Source organism: Aquarana catesbeiana, linkage group LG07, assembly GCF_042186555.1.
Source record: "Aquarana catesbeiana isolate 2022-GZ linkage group LG07, ASM4218655v1, whole genome shotgun sequence".
Classification (NCBI taxonomy): Eukaryota; Metazoa; Chordata; class Amphibia; order Anura; family Ranidae; genus Aquarana; species Aquarana catesbeiana.
The window spans coordinates 275,243,988-275,268,855 of record NC_133330.1 but is presented as its reverse complement, the minus strand read 5'-3'; the positions used below and the strand labels follow the sequence as shown (position 1 = coordinate 275,268,855).

The 24,868-nt window shown below is 43.3% G+C and overlaps 1 protein-coding gene across 1 annotated transcript in view; it reads right to left on the bottom strand.

Annotated features, from left to right (window-relative positions):
* The window catches only part of LAMC1 (laminin subunit gamma 1), a gene marked incomplete in the record, with an annotated part of 179,453 nt that overhangs the window by 16,027 nt on the left and 138,558 nt on the right, over positions 1-24,868 (bottom strand). Inside the window, 12 exon segments of the mRNA XM_073593363.1 lie at positions 2,415-2,559; positions 2,681-2,818; positions 3,083-3,162; positions 4,749-4,954; positions 5,056-5,212; positions 8,030-8,208; positions 8,333-8,475; positions 10,940-11,093; positions 13,127-13,372; positions 17,520-17,708; positions 23,315-23,536; positions 24,240-24,315. Of these exon segments, the coding sequence (XP_073449464.1) occupies positions 2,415-2,559; positions 2,681-2,818; positions 3,083-3,162; positions 4,749-4,954; positions 5,056-5,212; positions 8,030-8,208; positions 8,333-8,475; positions 10,940-11,093; positions 13,127-13,372; positions 17,520-17,708; positions 23,315-23,536; positions 24,240-24,315 (1,935 nt within the window).

The following is a 24,868-nucleotide window of genomic DNA, read 5'->3' as shown; positions in this document are numbered from 1 at the left end:
AAACATATTTCCCACTTTCAGATTTCATGTGATAGACCACCTCCACCTGAAGGCTGATTATTAATGGCGGAGAACATAATGTTTTATTGTCAATTACTTGTTTTCCATGAATGGTATTCTCCACCTTTTTTGCATGATACTGCTCAATTTACAGAGATTGGGTGTCCATCAGCTACAACTCTTCCAACAACTGACTGTGCTTTTAATATTTCAATAGACAACTGATTTTTGTAGATCTGAGATGAACAACCCTGTCAGTTGTACCAGCCAACATAGCTAAAGGTGGAAAGAACAACATTTCCATTTAACTGACACATTTTCTAACCATTGAGGACATCATATTTTTATTAAGCCAGGTTGTTGGAGTAATCAGATTTGTTTGCCAGTGTTTATTATTGATCTTGATCCCTCTAAGGCTAGGTCTACATTATTGCAGGTGGTTGCGGGAATCACAGCAATTCCTGCACCCGCAGTCAAAGTGCACAGCTCTTTAAAAGCGCAAAGCTGCCATTTATCCTTAATGGCACCCCCAAGCATCTCAAAATGCAGTGCATTTGTGGGTGTGGGAACTGTAAGAAAATTGCATGGTGATTTTGCTGCTGTATTTTTTAATTCAAATAAATGGGCTGCCGTGCCTGCGCAAACGTGGGCTGCAAAACCGCAAGTGTGAACTTACACTAGGGCCTCGTTCAAAAGCATACCCGTACACCTGTCAAATCGGGAGCAGTGGCTATGTCCGTGCAACTGCTGCCCCCACAACTGACTTGAGAAAGGGACTGTTTGCACGGAACAAGGGCAATCGCACAGGTGTACGCTTAAGTATGTCCATTTTAACTAGGCCTAATTGTGCAGGCTCTTTAGACTATAAATCCTGTGCGGCTTGCTACTGTATGGAAAATTTAAACCTGTGATATGCAGAATGTGAACACTGCACACAGGCCTGCAGACTGCAGTGTGTATGGTGTCTACATGAACCTATTGCTTCATTTCTTCGTGAAAAGCTCAAAGGTCCATTTTCAGATTTTTCGCTGACAAGTATGTGGGATGTGAAACCTTTACATCTGATCTTATTTTGCCAGTAAAATCTCCAAAGAAATAGACATAATGACTGCATGTACTTTCTTCTATTTTTCTGCACAGATCAAAGGACAATAAAGATAGATTATGAAATAAACCTTTGCTAGATCTGGATAACATGTTCCCATCAGGCTGAGTATCACATTGCCTGTAGAAGATTTAATGGCTGCAATTCTCCATAATACAATTCAAAAGCTAATCATTAATTCATTAACTTCCCTCTAAGTAATCAGTATTCATTCATCTTTGGAAAGGCAACATTACAAACCTATTTGTGTGCATTCCCACAGCACCTGCCCAGGATTAAATAATCATTAACCTACTACTATAAATCTTTCACTATTAACCCCCATTTATCATCAAAAGGTGGGCAAGCAAAGATGCAGTTTTTCGAACTGAATATCTACAAAACTTTCCCAACACGCACATAGTGTAATTTATGTAAAAGACTGCATTGCTGACCAATAAATGGGTTACTACATTATTTTCACAAGCAATGTCACAGAATCAAGAATCCCAAGAGCTTACAATAACCCTATACAGTATAACGTATTGGCTTTTGAACCACTCCTCCCAAAATAAGGCCCGGTTCACACTGGTGCAACATGCGCTGTGACTTTGAGAGCACAAGTTGCATGACAGGTTGCGCCCCATTAAGTGCAATAGAACTGTTCTAATAAGAGTGACTTGAGTCGCTCCGACGTAGAAAAAAGTTCCTGCACTACTTTTGGTGCAACTTCGGCAAGACTTACATTGACCCAAGTCGTGTTGGGATGACAGCTTCAAAGTCGCGGCAGTGTGAACCAGGCCTGAGGCTGCAGATCAGGAGTTCTTATTTTTTTTACACTTCTTAAGTGCTTCACCTGGGTCAGCAAGTCAGAAAATACTGAACACAGCAAAAGGAGGACAGGCGGAGGTCAGCAATAGTATATGTATATCTCTCAAGACAGGTCTTCATAAAAGGATTGTCCATTGACAAATACATAAAAATAATGCTAAAAACTAGTAACCCCTGCTCACAGAAATCTCTCCGCATGTTGGAAGTTAGGCATTTCTGTCTGCATGAGCAACACTATCTGTGCAATGTCAATTTTCCAGATTCTGTTATGTAACCAAAGTTGGAAAAATGGCCTTGCTGAAAATAAACTACCCATACTCTAAATTTTTTTTTTTTTTTTGCGATTTTACGCCCAAGCTGAAATTGTGGCCCATAAACTATATGGTGCTGGCATTATACGCTATACAAGCTGTAAAAGCAGGTCCATAGATTATATATAAATGAGGGTTAACTTATGTATGGCCAGTACACAGGCTAATTTTCTCAGGGTGGCATTTACCTGCAATGCTGTGGTATCAATTGGAGGAATGCTAGTAAGGTTGGCATAGATCTGCAGTGCCCGATTCCCTGCTTCTTCAGCCTCTGCATGCACTTTGGTGGCCTGCTTCTCCAATTCCTTGGCCAAATCCTTAGCCTGATTGTACCTGATGAGTACAGGAATAAAAGGTTTACATATGTAGAGGGGGTTTTTGCTAATAAAGCAATGCAGCAGGGGTAGTACAGTACTCCAATTTTATGTAACAGGTTATAGATGGCAGAACTCACTTCTTATTCAGTTCTTCAATATCAGCTGCAGTCTGGTTCTCTGCAGCCAGAGTCTTTAGTAACAGGCGGTAAGCTTCATTTGCTGTGTCGTTGGCTTCCTTGGCAGCCTTTTCAATGTCCCGTGCTTCCTGTGTGTGCCTGGGAAGAGCAAATTGAAGAGCTAACCAGGAGAAACCTTCTGAAGAATGTGTATGAGAAATTGCTGAGCCATGTCGCCTCTAGCTTGTCTTTAACCCACTTATGGCTGGCCCTTCACATAAAGCTAGGCCCGTCTAGGCAAAAATTATTAGGCCTTAGAAAAAAAGGTAAAGGAGCTTGTGTGCAAGCTTAGTGTTGAACATCCTAAACAAAATAATGGCATAATTTTTTGTGCTTTAGTGTCACACTTCAGATCTCTATTACCTTTCAGCCAGTTTCCTTGCTTCCTCTGCCAGCAATGTCATATTATTAGGATCGCCCGTCGTCTCTGGCGGTGTGATGGACTAAAAATAAAAAAGTAATATTTTAATGAATAAAGTAGCTTTATATTCCAAGCTGATCACATCTTGCAACAATCCTGTTTTTTATGAACACTCTTAGGCTACTTTCACACCAACCAATCGGGACCGTCTGTCAGTCAGGCAGACCAGATTGGGCCATCCATTGCTCTCTATGGAGTGGCAGATGTCAACATACATGTGTTCCTTGACACCCGCCGATATCTGATCCGGTTCGCTAAAAACAGGGGATCCGTCTGGACTGTTTCCGATAGCTCAGAGGAGAGGGTGCGTTGACCGCTCTGCATCAGCGAAGCAGACACGGACCTGTCATCCGCCTGCTCAGCGTGGATCAGCACAGAGATTCCCTGCTGAGCAGGCAGACAACTCCAGTGTGAAATGGCCTTATACCTCTGTATGTAAATTGGTAAGAGGAAAAACAAATCAAAATAGACCATGAACAAGATTAGAGGGAAAAAACAAAACAAAAAACAAAACAAAAAAACAACATACTATTTTGCCTCTGCACTTTATGTAGTTGGGCAAAAAAAATTATCTGAATCAAAAAAGAGTAATGAACAACAATTAAGGTATAACTAAAGCCAAAAGCATTATATTTCACTTTGTGAAAGAAGGGGAAAGAGTGGAGAAGGGGTAGACCTGCTGTCAGATTTTACTTATTTTTTTACTGCTGCTGTGTGTGTTTCTATTGTGGAAATTCCCAGTACTTTCTAGGTCACAAAACAAAAAAAAAATAAAACTTCTATATCCAATATAGAAATGGTGCCAAATTTTACATTTTATTAGTTTAGGTGCGTTACCTCTCATAATAAAAAAGGTATTAGACCCAAAAGAAAACATTTACTATATTGCAGCTTACCAAATCTTAGACGGGGTTTCTGCATTAGATCTCTTTTTTAGGCCCCCTTATTTTCACCTGGTGATCTAGCAGGTAAGTCTGTTTCTCTCTCTCCCAAGAACAAGCTCTCTTGCAGATGTATCAAGTTACAGAGATGCGACAAACAATTTAACACTGACAAGGGTGCTTACAATAATCAAGCTTTTATTTATATAAAACCTTTATTCTAAAATGGTTTGCTAGAACTGATTATAAAGTGTGAGCTGTAGTTTGGGTTCAATTTAAGAGTATTTAAGTCTGCTAGTACATCTAACACTCCCCCCCCCCCCCCCCCCCTCCAGACTGACAATGCTGCTCCCTGTGTTCATTCATCCAGAGTGGGGGCACTCTAATACAGGAGGGGTTATTGGCCAGATCATCACTTTAAAACACAGGGGGGAAAAGCCTAAAAAAAGGAAGCTAATGCAGCCACCACATCTAATGATTGGTAAGCTACAATATATTACAATTTTGGTTTGGGGTTTAACACCGCTTTAAGATTGATGGAACAAAAAACATGGCAACAGAAGAAAAAGAAAGGTAGGACAGATACACTCCTCCAAACAGCTTTTATCCTATGTTACCGCCTGCGTTATAAGAACGGAATCTGAAGATGACAAATACTCTAGATCCTGTTAGAAGATGCAGCCAGGCTGTGGATTGAGCTTCACACAGATCCCCCTCTGGTCCTTACCACATTAGCAATGGCAATCTTGGCTTTCTCCAACTGAACTCTTGCAGAGTCGATGATGAGCTCTGTGCTCTCCACGCGATCTCGGGCTTCCTGCGCCTGTTTGTCAGTGTCCCGGATCATATCTCTGATGTTTTGCAGACGTCCCAGCTGAGAACTTAGTGTGGCATTTATCTCTGCCAGGCGGTCCAGCATTCCCTGATCCACATCTAAAAAGAAACATCCTCATGTTAGTGAGAATTCTTGGACACAGCAGCGGTTAACTTCACAGAAAAAAAAAAATGACATGACAAATGTGATAGGACTTTACTTTTGCTGCCTTGGGCATCAATAAGGAGGTCACTGACTGCCTTTTCAGCCTCTCTAAGTCGCTCCTCAAAGCCCTGATCAGTGACGCTTTCATCTCCAGTTCCCAGGTTCTTCAGGAGCTCCTCCAGTTCTTGCAGTTTCTCTCTCTGTTCTATCACCTAATGAACGGCAAAAAGGAAGATCAATATTTGATCACACCAACATAACTTAGGATCCCAGGCATCTAAAGCCGGCTAAAGATGGTTCGAACTTTGGCCAGTTCAGCAGGGACTGGCTGAGATTCGAACCATGTATGGACAGGCTGACTGTACCCAAGTTGATCAATCAAATTGGGTACAACCAGCCTGTCGGATTTTACATGTGATTATTGCTAGCGGCTATTATAGCTGCTAGCAATAATCACTGAACACAATGGCTCCGCGGGAGGGTTTCTCCCATCCATACTGTCTGTGTTAATGGGGGAATCCAGCAACTTTCCTGCAACCACAGAAAATCGCTCTGTCTATGGCCGGCTTAAAGGCTCCCCTATGTACAAATATGGCATTAATGTACTTCTTTTGCAAAAATAAAACAGCTTTCCATGCATTCTACCCACGCTTACCTCACTCTCTTCATGGATGTTTACCACTTACTTACACAATACTGGGCACTTTCCCCCCTTCCTGCCCGGGACAATTTTCAGCTCTGTCTCACTTTGAATGACAATTGCGCAGTCATGCAACACTGTACCCAAACTAAATTTTTTATCATTTTCTTCCCACAAATAGAGCTTTCTTTTGGTAGTATTTGATCACCTATGCGGTTTTTATTTTGTGCGCTATGAACAAAAAAAGACAGACTATTTTGAAAAAAAAAACCTAATGGTCACTGATAGGCAGCACTGATGAGGAGCTACTGACAGGCATTACTGAGTGGCATCTGAAGGGCACTAACAGGCATTATTGATGGGGCACTGATTGCCACTTGGTTGGTTGTGGGCACTGCCAATTTTATGGGCAATTGGCAGATGTCCCTTGTGGGGCACAAACTGGCAGGTGATGGGCACTGATTGGCAGCTGATGGGCACATCTGATGGGGGCTGCACTGATAATCAATGTGCTGATAATTAGCGCAGAACCCCCCCCGCTGACAGGGAGAGCCACCGATCAGCTCTCCCTTTCAGCGTGAACCAAGGAAAGCAGTGTACCAGCACCTCCTGGTTCACACGATCAGCTGTGATTGGTCACAGCTGATCATGTGGTAAGAAGACTCTGTCAGAGGCTCCATACCACGATCGGAGCTGCGGTATGTCAGACTGACACACAGCACCTCCGATCGCCGCACATCGGCTTGTTGTCTTGATCACGTCATATGACGTCCGATCAGGATAACTAAACCACTTTGCCGCTTTTATATTGCTATACGGCGGGTTGCAAGTGGTTAAAAACCCTGCTCAATTACTTCTGCCTTACTTCCTGAACAGACTTTAGGTCATGACACAGGAAGGAATTGACCAGTTGAGGTTAGATGATGCAGGGTGTGTGCTAATGAGATCAGCTGGTCAACTCCTTCCTGTGTCATGACCTACAGTCTGTAAGGAAGTAAGGCAGAAGTAATGAATACGTGTTTTTAAACATCCATGAAGAGAGTGAGGTAAGCGTGTGTAGAATAAATGGAAAGCGGTTTTGTTTTTTGCAAAAAAAAAAAAAAAGCACCACTCCAGGCAAACTGCTAAATACACGGTTCAAATACATAGAACAAATCCTACATATACCTGTCAAAATATTTTACATCTGTTCATCCATTCCTGAAATTTACACAGCCCTCCTATACAGCAAGGTCAGGTTGGTGACCAAACTATTCTCTACTGCAGATAAGCAGTACAGATTCGGAACCTCCTTGCCCAACCGACTGTCAAGAGGCAGCAGCAGAATGAGATCATCCCTCAGGCTCGGCAACCCTTTAGACTTCAGATACTGCTTCAATACTGCTTCAAGGAATTTCATGCACTCTGAGTATGATGCAAATTTCAGGGTTTAATGTAGTTAAAGATCCAAATTACATGTTAGCGAACAGTCACCAGATGGGTTCACTTACCAACATGTAATGAGGACATTTTAAATATAAAGAGAACCTATTAGAAATACAGGGGCTATTATTGCCAACCTGTTTCTTAAAATGCAAACTGCCTAGCTATTGTGCTGAACAACTGGTGACGATACTTTAAAAACGTGGGATACGCAGATCACGTAAGTCATAAATCCTACTGAATATAGAACACCATGCTGAAATGTCCTTAAGCATATTGTGTAAGCCTCGGTTCACACAGGGACGACTTGTCAGGCGACCTAGTCGCCTGACAAGTTGCCTCCCGTTCTGTGCTATGGAACCGTTCTAAGGGGAGCGACGCAAGTCGCTCCGACTTAGAAAAAGGTTCCTGTATGACTTTGGGGGCGACTTGGGGCGACTTGCATAGACTTCTATACAGAAGTCGTTTTGCAAGTCGCCCGGGCAGTCGTGTGCAGGTCGCCTCGGTGAGGCGACCTGCAAGTCGTGCCGCCTCTGGTGTGAACCGAGGCTAAAGGTGAAAGATGCAGTGTTCTCAACAGAAGCAACCCAATCCTAGTGTGCAGTCTGCAGCATAGGTGCCAAGGCTCAGTGTGTCTTCTCACACTAAATACAATATATAAAAGAGAAGAGCCGGAAACTTCAAAGTCCTGGTTGCCAAAATGTATTGGCTACATATGAGCATTAAAAAGCAAACAGGGGGTGCGTTTCGGTGTGAGCCTTAGTCATAGACTATGATTAAGGCTCATGCCGAAATGCGTCAGCTGTTTGCTTTTTAATGCTCATATGTAGCCAATAAATTTTTGCAACAAAGACTTTGGGGTTGCCGGCTCCTCTCGCTTATATGTTGTATTTAGTAAAGGGCTAAGAAGGAAAGGTAAACTGTGCTGCAGTGGAATACGCTTGTGTGGTACAAATAGTTGAATCACCTTGTCTTTAATCAATCGGTAGCAGGCAGGACACTCTTGACAGCCAGGGCCCGAGCGATTGTAGAAGTAATTCTCCTCGCATTGGTCACATCGGAGTCCTACGAAACCATCCTTGCACTCGCAACGTCCATCCTCTTTACACTGTAGTGAAAGGGAGCCCTCTGGGTCACAATCACATGCTGTGCAATACAAGTAAATGAGAGACCCTTTACTACATTACAACTAATAAGCCTTCAATATAATAAGATGCATGCTACAAAGAGAAGTCTCTTAAGTATTTTGATTGGGTTACAACACACTCACGTTTACACCCTTCTGGTCCAAAGCCAAAGTGGTTGGGTTCGCATTGCTGACAGCGTTTTCCACTGATGCCAGGCTGGCACTCACACTGCCCCGTACGAATGTCACACTGGCCATTTGTAGATCCCAGGGGATGGCACTCACATCTACCAATAAAAAACATAACTGACTGAAGACAAAAGACTCTACAGTAACGATTGGCAGTAAATGCCCATGTGATCTAGGCTCGGCAACAGCAGTATTTTTAATAACATTAACTTCAAAAGAGAATAAAGAGACTTGGTTAGGCCAGCATGTACAATGCTGATTTACAAAAAAATAAGTCCTTATTTAAGTGCCTGCTGGTTCTTAAAAGTGATTGACACCCCCCCCCCCCCACAACCTTTTGGGACTTGTCACAGGTCCCAGATGATGTGGGATCATTCACAAAGCACAGCATCACTTGCGCATGTGAAGCCGTAAGGAATCACAGCTGGCTACCCACAGTAAACCTACCGGCGTCGGGACCCAGAGACCGTAGAAAAATCCTTTTGGGTGAGGGTGACGTTGGACCCCTGGACAGGCGAGTTTACTTTTATTAAACGTCAGCAGCTGTAGTAATTGTATTTTTTTATTTGTATACTTCTATTTTTTTTTCAGACTGAAGAACCCCTTTAAACCCATTTTGTTTCTCCTCTGCGTTTAGGTAAGACATTACTAATAAAATTCCTAATGGCATTATAAATTGTTCGTTTGAGAGCACAGCAATTTATTTAACAGTATACAAATAAAGACCAATAAGCAAAATTAGGGGACCAACAGCACCTAGATCAACATCCACTGGTAAGGGAACAGAGGCTTAAAGGAGTTGTAAAGGGAGAAGGTTTTTTCTCTTCATGCATTCTATACATCAAGATAAAAAACCTTCTGTGTGTAGCAGCCACCCCCAGCACCCCCCCAATTACCTACCTGAGCTCCTTATCTATCCAGCAATGTCCACGATCCCCTCAGCCATCCAGTACGCTACTCCTGTTTGGTTGAGAGCAGCGGCGCTATTGGCTCCCGGGGCTGTCAAAGTCAGTCAGCCAATCAGGGGAGAGAGGGGGTGGGGCCAGATCGGGGGTCTGTGTCTGAATGGATACACGGAGCTCTGACTCAGCTTGGATGACAACCTGTAACAAGCTGCTGGCTGAGGGGCATTCAAAGAAGGGAGGGACTGGGAGCAGCAAAGATGGAACTGAGAAGAGGAGGATCTGGGCTGCTCTGTGCAAAACCAACTGCACAGAGGAGGCAAGTATAACATGTTTATTAAAAAAAAAAAAAAAAAAAAGGCGAGCCTTTACAAATCACTTTAAGCTGCAGTCCTGCATCTTGGCCATGCCCCACTGACATGTTTCCCCCTGATCAGGCTTAGTCAGGGGTCATGGAGGTGACCCTTACAACTAAGCTCAATCAGGGTGAAATGTGTCAGTGGGGTGTAGCCAAGATGCAGGGAATGTAGCTGAAGCCTCCGTTCGCTTGGAAGGATGAACAGGAGGTGTTTGCGCAGTGCTACTTTTTACATGTGATACAAAGAAAGCCGTTTTAAAACATATTAAACACATCTGTATTACAATTGTTACTGTTTCTCCTCTTCTATAGCGAAGAGAATCTATAGAATGAAAAAAAAAAAATACTATATATAAATGAATCCTGTAAGTTGAATGCAGAATTGTCTGCATGATACTAAAGCTTTTGTTACCCTAACACTTCATATTCCTGATACGTGCCTGCTGAACCATGTACTTGTATGAAAAAGTATCCTGTTCTCTTTGTATTGCTTCCTTTGTGTGAATACCCCCTGGTGTACCTGTCAGTCCCTTTGCTTTCCTATTAAAACTGATCACACTAAGCAGGAGAGCACACCGTGGTCAGTTTAGCTATGCTGTGAACTCATTGTGCTCTCCTCCAATAATCACACTTTGTCCTGACACGCCCCAGCTGCACAGCCATTCACTGGGAAGCTCAGTGTGCTGCTGCTTCTCCTCCCCCCAGCTCTTATGCAGCTAAGAACAGAGGGAATGTGATCACTTATAAAAATACTTTATAAATGCCATTTTTTCCCCTTTTTTTTATATCTATACAAAAATGTTTTGCCTTTCATTTCTTTTTTTAAACTGGATGGGTTGTTTTACAAGTTGATCGTTTACAATCACTTTAAGTATTCAGTGTGATTGTTTGCTTAATGAAATAAAGGACCCACTTACATGCCAATTACTGAAAAAGAAAAAAAAAAAAAAAAGGAAGGGGCTAACCTAAACGGTGTGTTTATTGGCTATCCCTGATTATCCTCTTCACTAGTTAACCATTTTGGATTTTATTTTTTTTAGATATTTTTATATACTGTAAATGTTTATTATTCTGATAGTATTGCAAGATCGATCGCATGAAATTGACTGCATGTGCAGCTTTTATAAGGCACCCCTCCACCAACTTGAAAACACAGCAGGGATGCCAAATCTGTTAAAAATAGGTTTGCCCAATCGAGTCAGGTAGGGTGGCCCGATCTCAATTGTATACAAAAAGCTATAGATTTCACAAGTGAGGACATTGATTAATACAAAAAACGAAAAATCATTGCAGAGCTCTTACTTCTCACAGCCACGACCGCTTTGGAGGTTGTAGTATCCGGGCTCACAGGCTGAACAGTCTCTTTCCGTTACATACGGGAGGCACTCACATTGGCCAGTCACCTGGTTACATGTATTCTGGCTCTTTACTGTGCCAAAGGAATTACAGCTGCAGGCTGCAAAGAAAGGATTACGGATTCATGATATGTACAGAAAAATTCTATTTGACTTTTCAAATTTAATACACAGAGAGAAAGACATTAAAATAAATATATCAACATTTTAAATGCTCAGTTTTAATGTCCAACAAATTACTCTCTTTTACGATGCTTCAAATGACGTACTTCCTTTTCAATTCACTGGGTGCCAGTAACACGGACAGTTTTATTACTAATACAGTTATATAACAGTAACCATCAACCACATCAACAACACCCCATTGGATTTCCCACCATGATGGTTATTTTGTCAATGTGGGTGTAATCCATAGGCTCCTGCAGACTCTTCCTCCAGTCCCAGGTCAGTTTTTGGGGCTATAGGAAGAAGTCAATGGACTACAAGTGTGGTGACATAACCCCACTTGTGCACCACTGACATCTACCAGCCCCTTTGCTGTGGTGGAAGAGGGTACATTATAGCCTTCCATGTGACTGGATCGGTGAATAATGAAGATGTGGATTCACACAGCCATGCTGAATTCAAAAGAATATAGAATGGTGCAGTGAGAAGATCCCTACGATTCAGGTAAGTAGGGGGATGGGGGAGGGAGGGTAGGGGTGGTTTGAGGGTAATGGGTTGGGGAATGTAATAATGTTTCCTTTTATACTCTAATATGTGTTTAACATGAAACATTCCATGAAAGGTGAACTTAAAGTGGTTTTAAAGCCGTAAAAAGGAGAATTTCAGCCAAAGCTCGTTTGGCTGTACTTCTCCTATGGATCACATGAGCGCAGTTCGTTTTGCACTCCTGTGACCCACTTTCAGCAGAGAGCTGACTGAAGTCTGCTCTCTGCTGATGTCACGGATATCAGTCTAGGCACCGCGTCATCCCGACAATGGAAGTCTGAATCCGCCAGGTGCCTGTACTGACACCCATCTCAGCAAGCTGCTGAGAGGCTGAGACAGCCCACTCCCCGCCCCTCCACAGTCCATCGCTCCAATGAGCGCGGAGGAAGAAGAGCAGGGAGCTGTGACTGACACGCTGCAGCTCTCTGCTCACCCAGCTCTGAAAACCGAGTGATCAAACACTGCAGTGCATTGGTCCCCTGGCGCCTCAGTACAGAGGCACCGGGGGACCAATGCTGCATCCACCTAGGTAAGTATAAATGGGTTTTTTTTAGGGTTTTCACCCTAATAATTAGCATGCTATGTATTAAGGTAAAAAACCTTTTGTGATACAGCCCCCCCCCCCCCCCCCCACTTTTTCCTACCTAAACCCGATCCAGCGACGTACACGAAATCAGCACCTCCTGCCATGGTCTCCTCCCTCATTGGACAGATTTATAGCAGCGGGAGTCATTGGCTCCCACTGCTGTCAATCAAAAGTTGTGACTTGGGAGAAGAGGGCGGGGAAAAGTCCCGCTATCTGTGTCCATGGATGCAGAAGTGGGATTCGGGAGCGAGCACGCAAGCTACTTTCCATGGGGGCACCCGCCAAAGAGGAGGGGCCTGGAGCGCTGGCGGGGGACCCAGGAAGAGGATCGGGTCATCTCTGTGCAAAACCACCGCAGAGAGTAGGTAGGTATAGGCATGTTTGTTATAAAAAAAAAAAAACACGAGGCTTTAATAACACTTTAACCTTTAGGAACAGATACACTGCACACAAGTTCTAAAATTCAACTTGCCAATATCATGCACCTTTTACTTTTCACAAACTTTTTTCTGGCTTGCTTTAGAGCAGCTGTACTAGCTCTATGCCTGCCTATGACCCTTAGGAGATGGTCTGACTTTAGGGCTCTGCTGTACAACAAACGTTTTGGTCCTTAATTGCATTCTTCATATATTCCAGTGGATTTTCCGTGAAAATATGAGGAGGAATTCAAGGCACAAGAACCAGGAAGTTACATTTACAGCAGTCCTGCCTACGAAAAAACAACCTTGGCAGTGAAAACGACAACAAAGTGGATCAACGCAAACAAAAAGTCCTGCCTCACTCTATTGAAACGTTAAAAAAAAAAAAAAAAAAAAAAAGTTAGGTAGGAGGTTTCACCTTTGCATTTCTGGTCTGGGGTTGGTCCTAATGGGTTGCCGTAGAACCCGTCTCTGCAGCGATCACAGTAGAATCCAGCTGTGTTGTATATACATTTCAGACATTCCCCGGTCAATCGATCGCAGTTCCCCACAGCGTTTGGATCGATGTTGCTGCTACATTCACAGGCATGGCAAGGCCGGGGTGCTCCATTCTCACCCAGCGGGTCCCCAAAATACCCATCGTCACAAAGCTCACACCTTTTACCTGTTGGGAAATTAAAATGAAGTCAAATATAAAAAGATGAACTTGTCTTATAACTGGTCTTGCTAATGAAATACATGTATTGTGAAAGTGCCGTAATTGTCCAGCAACCAGAGTATGCATATTATTAGGGTTGTCCCGATACCACTTTTTTAGGACCGAGTACAAGTACCGATACTTTTTTTCAAGTACTCACCGATACCGATTACCGATACTTTTTTTTAATGTCACGTGACAGGTTTTTTTTTTTTTTTTTGAGGGGGGGGGGGGGGTTGGGGTGGGGGTGGGGGTATAGTGAACGGTGTCTGTGTGTGTGTTTTTGTTTTGGTTTTTTTCATTTACATTTATTATTTTTTACATTTTTTTTTTTATTCTTTATTGTGTGTGTTTTTTTTTTTTTTTAATCAGCCCTGTTGGGGGGCTTTGGTGAGATATCAGGGGTCTTAACAGACCTCTGATATCTCCCCCTTGAGACAGAGAAATAGACTGAGGATAGAGATTCCCCAGTTCCTTTCTCTGCAGCCTCAGCTGCACTGAGAATGAATGGAGAGAAGACAACGGCTTCTCTCCATTCATAAACTGACACATTGTAATCACAGGAGGTTACAATGTTTCAGTTATGTGAATGGAAAGAGTCAGCTGACTCTCTCCATACACACAGCGGAGAGAGACAGCAGAACGGAGGGGACAGACGAAGAGAGAGGGGGACAACGGAAAGCCGGAACGGATGGGCACAGCGGAGGGGGACAGAGGAACGCATGGGGACAGCGGAGGGGGACAGAGCAAAGAAGGAGGACAGCGGGGGGGGGGGACAGAGGAACGGAGGAGGACAGCGGAGGGGGACAGAGCAAAGAAGGAGGACAGCGGGGGGGGACAGAGCAAAGAAGGAGGACAGCGGGGGGGGACAGAGGAACGGAGGGGGACACAGCAATGGAGCAGGACAGCGGAGGGGGACAGAGGAACGGAGGAGGACTAAGGAGGAGGAGGTGACAGTCAGCGGTGATCGCGTGTGGGGGAATTACAAGCACCGATCACCGCTGTATAACACTAAGCAGCTGAAAGCCGCGGGGGGAGAAGCTTGTAACTCCCCCACACGTTCATCACCGCTGACAGTCAAGGTATCGGCGGAAGCATCGGGAGCATTTGCCCGAGTACAAGTACTTGGGCAAATGCTTGGTATCGGTGCCGATACCGATACTAGTATCGGTATCGGGACAACCCTACATATTATGCATCAAAGAATTTCCAGAGAAACCAATTTCCTGTATTACAGAGCGGAGACCGGAGCTCATATTCAAGTATAAAAAAAAAAGTTGACTGATGATAATGTGTGTGTATATATATATATATATATATATATTTTACAGCATATGTTTAGACAAGACAGGATATCAGAACTGTAAACCTAATGAGAAGCCACCACAAACATAACCACAGGTAACTTATAGCAACATATGGTTCCCATTTCACTGGCTATAGGTCACAGCTGCAAATTCATAAACAATCATTAATATTGAACACTCTGCAAGCATGAGGTTTACAAATGCTTAAAGTGGTATAGGCAAAAACATTTTTTTCTTCATTTTGGACAGAATAAGGGAGGGTTATAACCAGTTAGATTTTTGGGGAGATTTACCTTCACTTCCTGTCCCATAGCCAGATAGGAAGTAAGAGGAAATCCCTGCAACGTGAGGGAATCCCTGCTTGTAACCAGGGCCACCAGAACTAGTGTCCCCATAAAAAGATTTCCCCCTTAATTACTTTTCTGGGGATTTGCACGTTCAATGATAATGGTAAACAAGACAAATAGAGAGGGTAAAACACACAGACAGCAATAAAAATCTATCTATTGCTATTCGGTCCAAAAAAAAAAAAGTTTTGCATTTAAATCTACTTTAAAGCGGGAGTCCGGCGACCAATCTTTTTTTTTTTTTTTTTTTTTTAGGTCATTGAGACACTTTGCTAATCCCAAAATAATACTCACAGTTTGGGTGTAATATTTCCGCCTCTGTTTTTGTACTGAAGAATAACTTAAAAAATGTGATGCTGGCTGTTTCCATCTTGCTGGTGGGCATGTGAAGCCCACAAGCATTGATTTCCTGGATGCGGTGAATGCTGTTCATTCACAGCTTGTTCACAAGCATGATCACTGTTTCCGCACTGAATCTTGGGAAGCCTGACACCAAGCTCCCAGGAGACAGTGCGGCGCCGGGGAAAGGCAATAAACACGCCTACTCCCATGGGAGGAGAGACAGGAAGTGCCACAATAAAGTACAATATAAAGGTAATTACAGCGATTAAAAATTTTTTCGTGTGGCATTTGAACATCCATGCAATTAACTTTAGGGGGTAAGATTAAGTTAAAAATTTGAGTGGAACCCCGCTTTAAAATAAATATGAACTAATAGAAATCTAGAAGCAGCCATTGGTGGACAACTTTCTGAAAATGCTAGTTGTTAAGATAGCGGCTTCTACTGCTAAATACTTTCAGGGAAAGTCCAGACACCACCTGACCAACATAACAGCCAGGAACCTAACATTTTCGAAGGTCCTCAACGATGGCAGCTTTAGCACAGGTTTTCTTTAAAGCAGACCTTACAGTACAATGCAAGTCCCCCTTCCCCTGTGCATTTTACAGGTCCTTTCTTGAAAATACTAATATTTGTAATCAATCACCGGGGGGAGGGCTTGCATATCACCACCGAATCAAATTTGGCTGAATTTGAGCAAGTTAAAGTGGTGTTTTTTTGTTTTTTTTTGAGAGGCTATATAAACTAGCTTGACATCTGACACTAGAGGACCCCTTGATAACGTCCTATTGGATGAATTGCGTCAAGGAGGAGACACTAGTGCTGACACGAGGCCACTGTCCGATACCGGGCAGGCAGTGGCACACATTGTCATATGTTTTTGTGATTCATTTTATTTTGGCTTTTAATAATAAAATCCAATAAATACTACACTATGGAGACTTCATCAGGCTCCCGGTGACCTTTATTTACTACAGCTACATCTGGATGGTGCAAGTTGCTTAACAGCCTTCCCCACAACAGATTGCGGATATACACTGAGTGCGTGTTTGCTGCTGTAACAGCAGCCAGCTTTTCTGGTGAGTGTCCATTTCACAGGGGTGCGGTGGGTGATTCTGGAGCACTGTACTGGATCTCCTCTTCACTTTTCAAGTCACCACCAATATTTTGTGCACATCTTTGCACTGACCTATTGTGTTGTCACCAAAAAGTTTATATTGCTGATCCTATCATGGGACTGTGCATTTAAGTCTATTTTTTTTTCACTATATTGGTTTTTTATTGTTGATTTACATTCAAGATTAAATGTATATATATATATATATATATATATATATATATATATGTATGTATGTATGTATGTATGTATGTATGTATGTGTGTTTTTTCCCTTTTTTTACTATTTGAATGTGCTGTCCATTTAAAACACAGTATTCACATTTCATTGCTGTTCAGATACTTTTGGTGCTACACACTTTTTTCTTAAAGTTTAAGTGGTTGTAAAGGCTCAAGTTTTGTTACCTTCATGAATTCTATGCATGACGGTTAAAAAAAAAAAAAAAAAAACTTGTGTGTGCAGCAGCACCCTGAGCCCCCCTAAATCATACCCGAGCTCCATCTTGATCCAGCTATGTGCACGACAGCCTCGGCTACCCCAGGTCTCTCCCTCCTCATTGGTGGGAGCCTTTGGCTCCTGCTACGGTCAATCACAGCCAGTGAGCCAAGGAGAAGAGTGGGCGTGGGGCTGAGCCACGCTTCGCGTGTGAATGGACACATGGAGCAGTGGCCCAGGAGCGAGCCTACATGGGTTCCCGCATAGCAAGCTGCTTTCTATGCGGGCATTAGGCAGAAGGGAGGGGCCTGAAGCACTGAACTGGGACCTGAGTAGAGGAGAATCGGGGCTGCTCTGTGCAAAACCACTGCACAGAGCAGGTAAATATGACATGTTTGTTATTTAAAAAAATAAAAACCAAACCTTTAATGTCACTTTAACAACTAATTTATTATAACAAGTTTTTCTTTTTGTGGTAGGATAGTGGGGTACATTTGGTGCTGCACAAATACAGTGGGTAATGAAATGTAAATATAAAAATGAATAAATGATTGAATATCCTGCTCACCTGTTGTTCCCAATGGACAGTTGGTACAGACTACCTCCTTAGTGCGGGGTACAACCGCACAGCTGGATCCTCCAGGACAGGGACATGGCTGGCAGTCATTGCTGGATCCACCAGTACTGTCACCATAGAAACCTTCAATGCACTTCTCACAGTGTGTTCCTGCTGTATTATGCTGGCAGTTACACACACCTATTTTGTGGGATAAAAAGAACATGCCAAAATTAGCCACATACTACTAGTTTGTATAATGAGCATCCAAACCGCCTTAAAAATCATTCCGTTTTCATGGGAGGTGGCACTGGACCTTGAAGCAGAAGGAAATTAAAATCTTGCATCAGGAGTAAATTAAGAATCTGAAAGACTGCTATTGAGCTCCAGATGCCCATAAAAATGTAGCGTTCCTGGGTACAATCTGGGATTAAAAAGAATTTAGAGCACCAAAAGGATGAATCAGTTTACAGAAAATCAGTTTCATTGGGAAGTAAAATGTAAGCAGACACCAAATGTTCTTTTACTTGAAAAAGCTAACTGTTGGTTGGTCACACATTGTAGCAATTTTTGAAGGTAGTTGCCATCTCTTTGCAGCAGTTCTAGGCTGTATTGTCTATTCTGTAACCACTTGCTTACTGGGCACTTAAACCCCCCTCCTATCCAGACCAATTTTCAGCTTTCAGCGCTGATGCACATTGAATGACAATTGTGCGGTCATACAACACTGTACCCAAATGAAACTTTTATAATTTTTTCCCACAAATAGAGCTTTCTTTTGGTGGTATTTGATCACCTCTGCGGTTTTTATTTTTTGTTAAATTTTAAAAAGACCGAATTTTTTAAATTTTTTTATATTTTGTTATAAAATTTTGCAAACAGGTAATTTTTCTCCTTCATTGATGTACGCTGATGAGGCGGTACTGATGGGTGGCCGTGATGGGCACCGATGGGTGGCCGTGATGGGCACTGATCGGCAGAACTGCTAGGTGGCACTGATTGGCACCACTGGTGGGCATTGATAGGTGGCACTCATGGGCATTGATAGGTGGCACTCATGGGCATTGATAGGTGGCAATTGCAGGTGGCACTGGTGGACACAGATGAGGCAGAATCCTCTTCGGGACCGATGTTCCTTGCACATAAGCCAGTGATCGGCTTTTTTTTCCCCTCATGCTGTCAGCGTGAGGAGAAAAAAAAAAAAAAAAAACGATAACCGAGCTTTTGTTTACATCATGTGATCAGCTGTCATTGGCTGAGAGCTGATCACGTGGTAAGGGGCTGGGATCGGCCTCTTGCTCGGATCTGGGATCACCCGAGTCTCAGTGACTCGGTGATCAGGGGGCACGCGGGAAGCATGCAAAGGGGAGGCCGCCATATGACTGCCTCCCAGAAATTCAGGTCCGCGCTGTGGCCTTCATTCGGCCGTCATGCGGACGCCAAGTAGTTAAACTCTTGAAATATGCTGAAATTTTCTTTGATAAAAACTGATTTTTTTTTCCTGTCTTTGCACTTTGACGCATTGGGGGAGATTCACTAAAACTGGAACACTTAGGGCTCATTTACACTTGCTTTGGCTTCAACACACATTAAAGCGCCTACCACTTCAACGTGCTTTTGGGCTAGTTTTCACTTGCTTCAAAACATGGCTTTGGACACGCTTTGTTAAAGCTCTCTGAACGCCAGTCAAAGCTTCTGTCACTAAATAAAATGGTTAGCTTACAGTCCGGTTTACAACTTGTGTTTGCTTTGGCTTTGCTTCAATTATTATACCCCATGTAGTTTTAGTGGTGCTTCAAAAGAGTCTTCAAAGCCCCCATAGAAGTCTATAGTAAAGCTCGCTTGAAGCACCTAAAGCTTTTGAGAGGCTTTAATTCAGCTTTAGCTTCTCTTTGTTTTCAAGAAATTGCAGGTATGAGATATTCACATACACACGGTGCACCTGCCAAGTTTCAACAAAGCTTAAAAAGAGCATCATTGAAGCCCAATCGAAGCATCACTAAAGCTTCATCTAAGCATCAAAAGCACATCATAAAAGCATGTTGAAGTGGTAGGCGCTTTAATGTGTGTTGAAGCTGAAGCAAGTGTAAATGAGCCCTTAATGATGTGGTTTTGATGCTTCGGTGGTGCTTCGATGAAGCTTTAGTGATGCTCTTTTGAAGCTTGACAGATGCCGTGTGTGTGTGTGTGTGTGTGTGTGTGTGTGTGTGTGTGTGTGTGTGTGTGTGTGTGTATGTATGTATGTATGTATGTGTATGTATGTATGTATGTGTATATATATATATATAGATATATATATCTATATATATCTATCTATATACAGGTAAAAGCCAGTAAATTAGAATATTTTGAAAAACTTGATTTATTTCAGTAATTGCATTCAAAAGGTGTAACTTGTACATTATATTTATTCATTGCACACAGACTGATGCATTCAAATGTTTATTTCATTTAATTTTGATGATTTGAAGTGGCAACAAATGAAAATCCAAAATTCCGTGTGTCACAAAATTCGAATATTGTGTAAGGGTTAAATTTTGAAGACACCTGGTGCCACAAACTAATCAGCTGATTAACTCAAAGCACCTGCAAAGGGCTTTAAATGGTCTCTCAGTCCAGTTCTGAAGCCTACACAAACATGGGGAAGACTTCAGATTTGACAGCTGTCCAAAAGGCGACCATCGACACATTGCACAAGGAGGGAAAGACACAAAAGGTTATTGCTGAAGAGGCTGGCTGTTCTCAGAGCTCTGTGTCCAAACACATTAATAGAGATGCAAAGGGAAGGAAAAACTGTGGTCGGAAAAACTGTGGTCAGAAAAAGTGTACAAGCGATAGGGATCACCGCGCCCTAGTCAAGATTGTGAAAAAAAACCCATTCAAAAATGTGGGGGAGATTCACAAGGAGTGGACAGCTGCTGGAGTCAGTGCTTCAAGATCCACCACCAAGAGACGCTTGAAAGACATGGGTTTCAACTGCCGCATACCTCGTGTCAAGCCACTGTTGACCAAGAAACAGCGCGAAAACCGTCTCACCTGGGCTAAGGAAAAAAAGAGCTGGACTGCTGCTGAGTGGTCCAAAGTCATGTTTTCTGACGAAAGCAAATTTTGCATTTTCTTTGGAAATCGAGGTCCCAGAGTCTGGAGGAAGACAGGAGAGGCACAGGATCCACGTTGCCTGAAGTCTAGTGTAAAGTTTCCACCATCAGTGATGGTTTGGGGTGCCATGTCATCTGCTGGTGTCGGTCCACTCTGTTTCCTGAGATCCAGGGTCAACGCAGCCGTCTACCAGCAAGTTTTAGAGCACTTCATGCTTCCTGCTGCTGACCTGCTCTATGGAGATGGAGATTTCAGGTTCCAACAGGACTTGGCGCCTGCACACAGCGCAAAATCTACCCGTGCCTGGTTTACGGACCATGGTATTTCTGTTCTAAATTGGCCAGCCAACTCCCCTGACCTTAGCCCCATAGAAAATCTGTGGGGTATTGTGAAAAGGAAGATGCAGAATGCCAGACCCAACAACGCAGAAGAGTTGAAGGCCACTATCAGAGCAACCTGGGCTCTCATAACACCTGAGCAGTGCCAGAAACTCATCGACTCCATGCCACGCCGCATTAATGCAGTAATTGAGGCAAAAGGAGCTCCAACCAAGTATTGAGTATTGTACATGCTCATATTTTTCATTTTCATACTTTTCAGTTGGCCAACATTTCTAAAAAATCCCTTTTTTGTATTAGCCTTAAGTAATATTCGAATTTTGTGACACACGGAATTTTGGATTTTCATTTGTTGCCACTTCAAATCATCAAAATTAAATGAAATACACATTTGAATGCATCAGTCTGTGTGCAATGAATAAATATAATGTACAAGTTACACCTTTTGAATGCAATTACTGAAATAAATCAAGTTTTTCAAAATATTCTAATTTACTGGCTTTTACCTGTATATCTATCTCGTACCTGCAATTTCTCCAAAACAAAGCAAAGATAAAGCTGAATTAAAGCCTCTCAAAAGCTTTAGGTGCTTCAAGCGAGCTTTGTCAGAGTTATGGAGGCTTTGAAGACGCTTTGAAGCACCACTAAAGAGACATGGGGTATAATTTTTGAAGCAAAGCAAACGCAAGGTGTAAACAGGACTGTAAGCTAACCATTTTATTTAGTGACAGGAGCTTTGACTGGCGTTCAGAGAGGTTTAACAATGCGTGTCCGAAGCCTTGTTTTGAAGCAAGTGTAAAGAAGCCCTTTAGAATCTGGTGCAGCTGTGCATAGTAGCCAATCCAGCTTCTAACTCCAGCTTGTTCAATTAAGCGTTGACAATGTAACCTGGAAGCTGATTGGTTTCTATGCAGAGCTGCACCAGATCTTGCACTCTCCAGTTTTAGTAAATCAACCTCATGTGTTCAGTTGCAGCCAATTCACTTGTGCTTACAGAACACAGACCCATGGATGTTCCCATAGATGTGTGTGAATACACATTTAGAGGGCAATTCAATACCTGTTTGTTTAGTAAATTCCCCCCTTCATTGATTCATCCTTTTGGCACTATATGTTCTCAAAAATCATTCAAGCTGTGTTTTAGGGTGACACAGAACAGAATGAGGAGGAGGATGATAGACAACACCGTACAAGCAGAATTCAAGGAACCAGACAACTTTTGTCCCATGTGTACAGCTCTCTGTTCTACAGAAGCTGATCTTACGACTGGCTTCTGTTGAACAGCCATGCTGGAGAACCAGCATCTGATCAGTGTGTTCTGTTCTGGCATATAAGGTGGGGGGGGGGGGGCAGTTCCTCTGTCAGAATACAATAGCACAGCAGGGGAGATAGCTGCACTAACATCCCTTGTATTAGTATGCTGATCTATCAGTTTTTGTTTTGTTTTTTCGTTCAGCCCACTAGGTTGAGCAAAAAAATAAAAAATAAAAAAAAATTTAAATAAATTAAAAAAAAAATTGTAGTGTGCACCTAGTTTAAAGCGGAGTTCCACCCAGTTTTGAGAGGTGGTCTTAAACGAAAGACCACCCCTCATTTTTGGATATTTCAAAAAAAATTTTTACTTTCTAACTTACTTTATTTGGAAAAACTAAGAGTACTTCAGATCCAACCAGGCTGCGACCGAGGACGTCCCATCCTCTTCTGCAGCAAGCCCCCCTGTTGTCTTCTGGGACATGTGTGTGTCCCAGAAGACAAGCTGGCCAATCACGAAGCGCCGCGCGGCTCGCGCAAGCGCAGTCGGAAAACGTCAGTGAAGCCACAAGGCTCCACTGCTGGTTTCCCTTAGTTGGAATGGCGGCGCCTGCACCTGATCCGATGGATGGATCGGCCTCGGGGGGGCCGACATCGTGGGCTCCCCTGACAGGTAAGTGTTCTTATTAAAAGTCAGCAGCTACAGTGTTTGCAGCTGCTGACTTTTTTTTTTTAAAAACAATTTCAGCTGGAACACTGCTTTAAGTAAATAAACAAAGGCAACACAGGGACATCAGAAGGTGGCTGGATGTGAGTGCAATCCAACTGCCTTGGCAGAACTCAATCTATAGATGCTACAGAGCGTTTCATATATCTGTAAGGTCACATCACCTGTAATGATCCCCTAAAGGGTAATAGGGGGAAACAATAAGCACTGAATGACACAGCGAAAGCTTGTTACAAAGAACACAAAGGTTGTCCAACTTCCTGCAACATTTTGTGTATGCAGGTCCCATCCTGTTATGCATTGCATCTGTTGACATACATAATACAATCCCAAATCCTAGCATCTCCTCAGCAGCACTAACTTTTAAAATGAGTTGCTGTTCTCAGTCTCACCTGTCTCAGGGTCACAAGTGTCACTGTGGCCATTGCACGTACAAAGCACACAGGCACTGTAAGGACCAAGGTTGGGGTTCTCTCGCCGGTAGCCAGGAGCACAGCTTTCACAGAACTGTCCGATATATCCAACAGGACAACTGCAAACCTCCACCCAAGGTGCCGGATCACCAGAACCACGCTGTGCAGTAACCAAGGTAACCTCTTCCAGAAAACCAGCACCTGCACAGAACAAAAAAAAAAAAAAAGGGTCAATAACCTTGTAGCTGGGGATCAAACCCTCAAAAAATGATCTGAAGATGAAGCAGAGGAAAGTTTCAAATGAAGTTGTGGAGTTACTTTTGCAGGCTTAGCAACCAGGCTCTGTCCAGCTGCTGTCATTGAATAACTTGCAGCACGCTTGGCAAGTAATATAAGCTTCACAATAGCCAAGAGCCGCAGGTTGCCTGATCCTTAAGTAGTGCATTTAAAATCCACTTTACACGGCTGTCCGTTCTCCCGCAGAAGAACAATACATGATAACTACATGAAGGAGGACTGATGCCTGGTCTTTAATGCCAGCAGCTTTTACCACAAGGATTTCACTTTTTAAAACACACAGCAATGATGTCCATTCCAATGATGTGAAAAATCGAGCTAGACGTGTAGCTATGAATAATTCACATTTCACTAGCAAATAAAGACATGGTACTTAAGTGGACAGCATCGTGCAACAAGCTCCCATCAAAGTCAATAAAGCAGGCTAATGGATGATTCCCAGCTAGTTCCTGGCAGTTGCTGCAGGAAAAAGCAGAAAAACATTTCCATGTACTTTCTCTTCTAGAAGTATACAGGATATTTAACAACTAATAAAGAAATAGCTGGTTCAACAATAAGATACTGGCATAATTAAAGATCACAGATTGCAGCTGCTTTTTATTCTTACTTCTTTCACTGTATGTTCCTCGGATTTTGATGGCAGTCAGATTCTGCAGCATTTTCTGGAACTCAAATGGTGATACCGGCCTCCATGGATAATCTGTAGCCTCATGTAACCTGAAAAGTACATATCAGATCATTGAAGGGTTTTATTTAAAAAAAAAAAAACTTTAATCTCTTGAGGGGGGGGAGGGAGGGAGAGAGAGGAGGGAGAGAGGGGGAGAGAGAGAGAGAGAGGGGGAGAGGGAGAGGAGAGAGGAGAGGGGGGAGGGGGGGAGAGAGAGGGGGGGGAGAGAGAGAGAGGGGGGGGAGAGAGGGGGGGAGAGAGAGAGAGGGGGGGGAGAGGGGGGGAGAGAGAGAGAGGGGGGGAGAGAGGGGGGGGAGAGAGAGGGGGAGAGGGAGAGGAGAGGGGGGAGGGGGAGAGGGAGAGAGAGGGGGGGAGGGAAGGGAGAGAGGGGGGGGAGGAAGGGAGAGAGGGGGGGAGAGAGAGAGAGAGGGGGGGAGAGAGAGAGGGGGGGGGGGAGAGAGAGAGGGGGAGAGAGAGAGGGGGGGGGGGAGAGAGAGAGAGAGGGGGGAGAGAGAGAGAGGGGGAGAGAGAGAGAGGGGGAGAGAGAGGGGGAGAGAGAGGGGAGAGAG